Below are 9,577 nucleotides of genomic sequence, written 5' to 3'. Positions count from 1 at the left end.
TCTAGTAATGGGGGGTAGATATGGCAGTAGCAGCTCATTATTTGATCTAGTAATGGGTGGAAGATATGGCAGTAGCAGGTCTCGTAATGGGGGTAGATATGGCAGTAGCAGGTCTAGTAATGGGGGGTAGATATGGCAGTAGCAGGTCTAGTAATGGGGGGAAGATATGGCAGTAGCCGGTCTAGTAATGGGGTAGATATGGCAGTAGCAGGTCTAGTAATGGGGGTAGATATGGCAGTAGCAGGTCTAGTAATGGGGGGAAGATATGGCAGTAGCAGGTCTAGTAATGGGGTAGATATGGCAGTAGCAGGTCATTATTTGATCTAGTAATGGGGGGAAGATATGGCAGTAGCAGGTCTAGTAATGGGGGGTAGATATGGCAGTAGCAGGTCTAGTAATGGGGGGTAGATATGGCAGTAGCAGGTCTAGTAATGGGGGGTAGATATGGCAGTAGCAGGTCATTATTTGATCTAGTAATGGGGGGAAGATATGGCAGTAGCAGGTCTAGTAATGGGGGGTAGATATGGCAGTAGCAGGTCTAGTAATGGGGGGAAGATATGGCAGTAGCAGGTCTAGTAATGGGGTAGATATGGCAGTAGTTGGTCTAGTAATGGGGGTAGTTATGGCAGTAGCAGGTCATTATTTGATCTAGTAATGGGGGAAGATATGGCAGTAGCAGATCATTGTTTGATCTAGTAATGGGGGGTAGATATGGCAGTAGCAGCTCATTATTGGATCTAGTAATGTGGGAAAATATGGCAGTTGCAGCTCATTATTTGATCTAGTAATGGGGGGGTATGGCAGTAGCAGCTCATTATTTGATCTAGTAATGGGGGGTAGATATGGCAGTAGCAGCTCATTATTTGATCTAGTAATGGGGGGTAGATATGGCAGTAGCAGCTCATTATTTGATCTAGTAATGGGGGTAGATATGGCAGTAGCAGCTCATTATTTGATCTAGTAATGGGGGTAGATATGGCAGTAGCTGCTCATTATTTGAGCTAGTAATGGGGGGAAGATATGGCAGTAGCAGGTCTAGTAATGGGGGAAGATATGGCAGTAGCAGGTCTAGTAATGGGGGTAGATATGGCAGTAGCAGGTCTAGTAATGGGGGAAGATATGGCAGTAGCAGGTCATTATTTGATCTAGTAATGGGGGAAGATATGGCAGTAGCAGGTCTAGTAATGGGGGGGGGGGAGATATGGCAGTAGCAGCTCATTATTTGATCTAGTAATGGGGGAAGATATGGCAGTAGCAGGTCTAGTAATGGGGGGTAGATATGGCAGTAGCAGGTCTAGTAATGGGGGGTAGATATGGCAGTAGCAGGTCATTATTTGATCTAGTAATGGGCGGAAGATATGGCAGTAGCAGGTCTAGTAATGGGGGAAGATATGGCAGTAGCAGGTCTAGTAATGGGGGTAGATATGGCAGTAGCAGGTCTAGTAATGGGGGAAGATATGGCAGTAGCAGGTCATTATTTGATCTAGTAATGGGGGGAAGATATGGCAGTAGCAGGTCTAGTAATGGGGGGAAGATATGGCAGTAGCAGGTCTAGTAATGGGGGGTAGATATGGCAGTAGCAGGTCTAGTAATGGAGGGTAGATATGGCAGTAGCAGCTCATTATTTGATCTAGTAATGGGGGTAGATATGGCAGTAGCAGCTCATTATTTGATCTAGTAATGGGGGTAGATATGGCAGTAGCAGCTCATTAGTTGATCTTGTAATGGGGTAGATATGGCAGTAGCAGGTCTAGTAATGGGGGAAGATATGGCAGTAGCAGGTCGAGTAATGGGGGGAAGATATGGCAGTAGCAGGTCTAGTAATGGGGGGTAGATATGGCAGTAGCAGGTCATTATTTGATCTAGTAATGGGGGTAGATATGGCAGTAGCAGCTCATTATTTGATCTAGTAATGGGGTAAGATATGGCAGTAGCAGCTCATTATTTGATCTAGTAATGGGGGAAGATATGGCAGTAGCAGCTCATTATTTGATCTAGTAATGGGGGTAGATATGGCAGTAGCAGCTCATTATTGGATCTAGTAATGGGGGGAAGATATGGCAGTAGCAGCTCATTATTTGATCTAGTAATGGGGGAAGATATGGCAGTAGCAGCTCATTATTTGATCTAGTAATGGGGGGAGATATGGCAGTAGCAGGTCTAGTAATGGGGGGTAGATATGGCAGTAGCAGCTCATTATTTGATCTAGTAATGGGGGTAGATATGGCAGTAGTAGCTCATTATTTGATCTAGTAATGGAGGGAAGATATGGCAGTAGAAGGTCTCGTAATGGGGGTAGATATGGCAGTAGCAGGTCTAGTAATGGGGGGTAGATATGGCAGTAGCAGGTCATTATTTGATCTAGTAATGGGGAAAGATATGGCAGTAGCAGCTCATTATTTGATCTAGTAATGGGGGGAGATATGGCAGTAGCAGCTCATTATTTGATCTAGTAATGGGGGGAGATATGGCAGTAGCAGCTCATTATTTGATCTAGTAATGGGGGGAAGATATGGCAGTAGCAGCTCATTATTTGATCTAGTAATGGGGGGTGATATGGCAGTAGCAGCTCATTATTTGATCTAGTAATGGGGGGAAGATATGGCAGTAGCAGCTCATTATTTGATCTAGTAATGGGGGGAGATATGGCAGTAGCAGGTCTAGTAATGGGGGGTAGATATGGCAGTAGCAGCTCATTATTTGATCTAATAGTGGGGGTAGATATGGCAGTAGCAGCTCATTATTTGATCTAGTAATGGGGGAAGATATGGCAGTGGCAGGTCTAGTAATGGGGGTAGATATGGCAGTAGCAGGTCTAGTAATGGGGGGGTAGATATGGCAGTAGCAGGTCTAGTAATGGGGGGTAGATATGGCAGTAGCAGGTCTAGTAATGGGGGGTAGATATGGCAGTAGCAGGTCTAGTAATGGGGGTAGATATGGCAGTAGCAGGTCTAGTAATGGGGGTAGATATGGCAGTATCTCTTTCCATCATTCAGGACTGGGGGGGGGTTCCTTCTCTGACCTTCATTCAGGAAAGACAACAGTTGGGAATACCGTCACTAAACCTCTAAGAAACGAAAAGAAAAAGCCATCTTTCTAGCAAAAACAACAATGTATTGGTTAAAGGCTTTGGACAATATGTGGCAAAACAGCATATCTTTATGAGTTAAAGAGAAACAAGGATGTTTCGTATGAATGAATTGTTTGAGAAATACAACAAGCAGAAAAACAAATGGACTGTAGTGGGAACGACAGTAAAACAATCAACCTGAACGATTCATTTTATATTGATATATTATAACCACAAGGAAAATAAAGAATTAAATAGCAGCTTCTGTACAGACAATTACTTAGAAGAACATAAACAGTGATCACAAAGACACAAACAGGTTGTGTATGAAAATGTTGAGGTCTAACTACACAAAATATACAAAAGTATGTGGACACCCATTCAAATTAGTGGATTCAGCTAATTTCAGCCACACCCGTTGCTGACGTGTATAAAATTGACCACACACACACACCCATGTAATCTCCATAGACAAACATTGGCAGTAGAATGGCCTTTACTGAAGAGCTCAGTGACTTTCAACGTGGCACCGTCATAGGATGCCACCTTTCCAACAAGTCAGTTAGTCAAATAGCTGCCCCGGTCAACTGTAAATGCTGTTATTGTGCAGTGGAAACGTCTAGGAGCAACAACGGCTCAGCCACGAAGTGGTAGGCCACACAAGCTCACAGAACGGGACCGCCGAGTGTGTGAAGCACATAGCGCGTTTAAAAACACCCACTACCGAGTTCCAAACTGCCTCTGGAAGCAACGTCAGCACAACAACTCTTCGTCGGGAGCTTCATGAAATGGGTTTCCATGGCCGAGCGGCAGCACACAAGCCTACGATCACAATGCACAATGCCAAGCGTTGGAGTGTTGTAAAGCTCGCCGCCATTGCATTCTGGAACAGTGGAAACGCGTTCTCTGGAGTGATGAATCACGCTTCACCATCTGTCAGTCTGACGGACAAATCTGGGTTTGTCGGATGCCAGGTAACGCTACCTGCTCGAATGAATAGTGCCAACTGTAAAGTTTGGTGGAGGAGGAATAACGGTCTGGGGCTGTTTTTCATGGTTCCGGGTAGAGCCCTTAGTTCCAGTGAACAGAAATCTAAATGCTACAGCATACAATGACATTCTAGATGATTCTGTGCTTCCAACTTTGTGGTAACAGTTTGGGGAAGGCCCTTTCCTGTTTCAGCATGACAATGCCCCCATGCACAAAGCCAGGTCCATACAGAAATGGCTTGTTGAGATCAGTGTGGAAGAACTTGACTGGCCTGCACAGAGCCCTGACTTCAACCCCATCGAACACCTTTGGGATGAATTGGAACGCATACTGTGAGTCAGGTCTAATCGCCCAACATCAGTGCCCCGATCTCACTAATGCTCTTGTAGCTGAATGGAAGAAAGTCCCTGCAGCAATGTACCAACATCTAGTGGAAAGCCTTCCCAGAAGAGTGGAGGCTGTTATAGCAGCAAAGGGGGGGGACCAACTCCATATTAATGCCCATCATTTTGGAATGAGATGTTTGACGAGCAGGTGTCCACATACTGTTGGTCATGTAGTGAACAACTGGAAGAGCCATGGAGAAATGTTCTGAATCTCAGAGCAGAGACTACAGTGTAAATATATACCTGCTGTGTACAGCAATGTCTCCCTCCCTCCATACTACTGGACTGGAGACAACTCCTGTCTGTCCCTACATATTGGAAAACATTTGGTCAAAAAGTAGTGCACTACATAGGGAATAGGATGCCATTTGGGATGCAGCCATATGGAGCCATACATCCGGTCAGCAGGAACTAAGCATATGGAGCCATACATCCGGTCAGAGGAACTAAGCATATGGAGCCATACATCTGTTCTCTGGTCAGAGGAACTAAACATATGGAGCCATACATCCGGCCAGGAGGAACTAAGCATATGGAGCCATACATCCGGTCAGAGGAACTAAGCATATGGAGCCATACATCCGGTCAGAGGAACTAAGCATATGGAGCCATACATCCGGTCAGAGGAACTAAGCATATGGAGCCATACATCCGGTCAGGGGAACTAAGCATATGGAGCCATACATCCGGTCAGGAGGAACTAAGCATATGGAGCCATACATCCGGTCAGGAGGAACTAAGCATATGGAGCCATACATCCGGTCAGAAGGAACTAAGCATATGGAGCCATACATCCGGTCAGAAGGAACTAAGCATATGGAGCCATACATCCGGTCAGAGGAACTAAGCATATGGAGCCATACATCCGGTCAGAGGAACTAAGCATATGGAGCCATACATCCGGTCAGAGGAACTAAGCATATGGAGCCATACATCCGGTCAGAGGAACTAAGCATATGGAGCCATACATCCGGTCAGAGGAACTAAGCATATGGAGCCATACATACGGTCAGAGGAACTAAGCATATGGAGCCATACATCTGGTCAGAGGAACTAAGCATATGGAGCCATACATCCGGTCAGAGGAACTATGCATATGGAGCCATACATCCGGTCAGAGGAACTAAGCATATGGAGCCATACATCCGGTCAGAAGGAACTAAGCATATGGAGCCATACATCTGTTCTCTGGTCAGGAGGACCTAAGCATATGGAGCCATACATCTGGTCAGAGGAACTAAGCATATGGAGCCAAACATCCGGTCAGAGGAACTATGCATATGGAGCCATACATCCGGTCAGAAGGAACTAAGCATATGGAGCCATACATCTGTTCTCTGGTCAGGAGGACCTAAGCATATGGAGCCATACATCTGATCAGGAGGACCTAAGCATATGGAGCCATACATCTGGTCAGAGGAACTAAGCATATGGAGCCATACATCTGGTCAGAGGAACTAAGCATATGGAGCCATACATCTGATTAGGAGGAACTAAGCATATGGAGCCATACATCTGGTCAGAGGAACTAAGCATATGGAGCCATACATCTGGTCAGAAGGAACTAAGAAGGGATATGAAGGACTGGATAAAACAACCTCCCATTGATCACAATCCTTTAAGATACTAAATAATTTAGTCATGTCTTGTAGGCCTTGGAGACGACATGTAGTTTACACCAATGTCAGAACGCTTCCTCTCAATCACAGACAAGACAAAGGGAGAAGACATGTAGTTTACGCCAGACAGCTAAACATCATCAGTGGTGGCCATCTTGTCCCAGTGCAACAGAGCGGATCATGTCTGTCCATCCACTGATATACAACACAGACACAGAGACAGACAGCGCTTGGCCGTTGGCGTTGCTTCCAGACAGAAGAGAAAACATTTACCTCACAATAATAATCATGCCCCCCAATATTACACAGTGAGCCAACCAACCATCCATCACTCTGAAAGGATGTCTCCATTTGGGAATATTTAGAAAAACTAATAAAAAATATATATAGTGTACCATCTCAGCACCAGTCAAAAGTTTAGACACACCTACTCATTCAAGGGGTTTTTCTTTATTTTTACTATTTTCTACTTTGTAAAATAATAGTGAAGACATCAAAACTATGAAATAACATATATGGAATCATGTAGTAACCAAAAGAAGAGAAACAGTTCAAAATATATTTTATATTTCAGATTCTTCAAATAGCCACCCTTTGCCTTGATGACAGCTTTGCATTCTCTCAACCAGCTTCATGAGGTAGTCACCTGGAATGCATTTCAATTAACAGGTTTGCCTTGTTAAAAAGTTATTTTGTGGAATTTCTTTCCTTCTTAATGCGTTTGAGCCAATCAGTTGTGTTGTGATAAGGTAGGGGTGGTATACAGAAGATAGCCCTATTTGGTAAAAGACCAAGTCCATTATGCCAAGAACAGCTCAAATAAGCAAAGAGAAACGACAGTCCATCATTACTTTAAGACATGAAGGTCAGTCAATACGGAACATTTCAAGAACTTTGAAAGTTTATTCAAGTGCAGTCGCAAAAACCATCAAGTGCTATGATGAATCTGGCTCTCATGAGGACCGCCAGAGGAAAGGAAGACCCAGAGTTACCTCTGCTGCAGAGGATAAGTTCATTAGAGTTACCAGCCTCAGATTGCAGCCCACATAAATGCTTCACAGAGTTCAAGTAACAGACACATCTCAACATCAACTGTTCAGAGGAGACTGCGTGAATCAGTCCTTCAGGGTGGAATGCTGTAAAGAAACCACTACTAAAGGACACCAATAAGAAGAAGAGACTTGCTTGGGCCAAGAAACACGAGCAATGGACATTAGACCGGTGGAAATCTGTCCTTTGGTCTGATGAGTCCAAATTTGAGATTTGGGTTCCAACTGCCATGTCTTTGTAAGACACAGAGTAGGTGAACGGATGATCTCCTCTTTTGTGGTTCCCACCGTGAAGCATGGAGGAGGTGGTGTGATGGTGCTTTGCTGGTGACACTGTCTGTGATTTATTTAGAATTCAAGGCACACTTAACCAGCATGGCTACCACAGCATTCTGCAGCGATATGCCATCCCATCTGGTTTGCGTTTAGTGGGACTATCATTTGTTTTTCAACAGGACAATGACCCAAAACACCTCTAGGCTGTTTAAGGGCTATTTTACTAAGAAGGAGAGTGATGGAGTGCTGCATCAGATGACCTGGCCTCCACAATCACCCAACCTCAACCCAATTGAGATGGTTTGGGATGAGTTGGACCACCGAGTGAAGGAAAAGCAGCCAACAAGTGCTCAGCATATGTGGGAACTCCTTCAAGACTGTTGGAAAACTCATGAAGCTGGTTGAGAGAATGCCAAGAGTGTGCAAAGCTGTCATCAAGGCAAAAGGGCGGTTACCTTGAAGAATCTCAAATATATTTGATTTTTTTAACACTTTTTTGGTTACTACGTGATTCCATGTGTGTAATTCCATAGTTTATGTCTTCACTATTATTCTACAATGTAGAAAATAGTAAACATTAAAGAAAAACCCTTGAATGAGTAGGTGTCCCCAAACCTTTGACTGATAACGGTAACCAGAAACCTTCCTGAACAACGGACTTGTGTTTTATATATAAAGGTAGCTGGGCCTAAAAGGAATACATCTTAAACCACCGTTGTTCAGGTCGTGGTCCAGGGTCCTCCCAGCAGGAGGTGCTTTATATCAGGCAGCTGATAGAAATGTCAATACAATAACAGAATGAAAAAGTAGGAGTCCACCACAGAGGGGTCCACCACAGAGGGGTCCACCACAGAGGGGTCCATCAGAGATGAGGGATGGAGAGGGGTCCACCACAGAGTGGTCCACTACAGAGGAGTCCATCAGAGATGAGGGATGGAGAGGGGGGTCCACCACGGAGGAGTCCATCAGAGATGAGGGATGGAGAGGGGTCCACCACAGAGGAGTCCATCAGAGATGAGGGATGGAGAGGGGGATCCACTACAGAGGGGTCCATCAGAGATGAGGGATGGAGAGGGGTCCACTACAGAGGAGTCCATCAGAGATGAGGGATGGAGAGGGGGGTCCACCACAGAGAAGTCCATCAGAGATGAGGGATGGAGAGGGGGGTCCACTACAGAGAAGTTCATCAAACTCTTTAGAAAAGAGGGGGGGTCCACTAGGATCAGCAGGCCGAGGACTGTGGGAGGGGCATGGCACGTTCCTTCTTCCTCACTCCGTTCATGTGTGCGTAGGGCGGTGAGTCATTGAAGGCTGGTCGCAGCAGGACCTGGGCGACCACCTCGGGGCCGTTGGACGCCACCTGTCCTGAGGCCCCTGAGCTCTGTGCCGAGGAGGGGCCAGGGGCCACTGGGGAGCAGCAGGCCTGGCTGGCGGCCCCGAGGGCTGGGGAACAGGGGGACGAGGGAGCCTGGGGCTGAACCTGCCCAGAGGACGGGGCTGAAGGTGGGGTGGAGCCCAGCGTTAACGGACCGGCGGGGGCCGTGGAGGCTGGTGTCTGTTGGGAGGGGGGAGGAGGGGGCTGGTTGGGCAGGGCGGACCCGGAGGTGGTGGGGGGACAGGGGATGGGGGGGCGTGAAGAGGCAGCGGGACCTAAAGGGACATTGTTCATGTTTTCTACCTCCATGTCTGACTCCTCTGTGTCTGGAAGCTTGTTCTCTTCGCTGTAAAAGAAACTCATCTCTCTGAACGGTGGCTCCAGCTCCTCTTTGATGCTGTTAATGATCTCCAGAAACGACGGACGCATCTTAGGGTTGTACTGCCAACACATCCGCATCAACTCAAACCTGGTAGGAGAGAGAGAGAGAGAGCATTAACTCAAACCTGGTAGGAGAGAGAGAGAGCGAGAGAGAGACACAGTGAGACAGCGAGAGAGAGAGACAGCGAGAGAGAGACACAGTGAGACAGCGAGAGAGAGAGACAGCGAGAGAGAGAGAGAGAGAGTGCGAGAGAGAGAGATATTATCTTAGGGTTGTACTGCCAACACAGACGCATCAACTCAACCCTACGATAAGCATGACTGGTATTCCCACCAATGAACAGGCTACGATAAGCATGACTGGTGTTCCCACCAATGAACAGGCTACGATAAGCATGACTGGTATTCCCACCAATGAACAGGCTACGATA

The 9,577-nt window shown here is 46.3% G+C and overlaps 1 protein-coding gene across 1 annotated transcript in view; it reads right to left on the bottom strand.

The window, feature by feature from the left end:
* Positions 1-3,093: 3,093 nt before the first annotated feature.
* Positions 3,094-9,577, bottom strand: part of LOC106592162 (insulin-like growth factor 1 receptor) — a 224,523-nt gene continuing 218,039 nt past the window's right edge. Inside the window, exon 22 of the mRNA XM_082958036.1 lies at positions 3,094-9,234. Coding sequence (XP_082814162.1) covers positions 8,613-9,234 — 622 coding nt within the window. The 3' untranslated portion in view covers positions 3,094-8,612. The remainder of the gene's footprint in view (positions 9,235-9,577) is intronic.

This window comes from Salmo salar, chromosome 11 (assembly GCF_965601325.2).
Source record: "Salmo salar chromosome 11, fSalSal1, whole genome shotgun sequence".
Lineage (NCBI taxonomy): Eukaryota > Metazoa > Chordata > Actinopteri > Salmoniformes > Salmonidae > Salmo > Salmo salar.
Note: the sequence above shows the minus strand (reverse complement) of the source record. Positions and strands in the feature narration are given on the sequence as shown.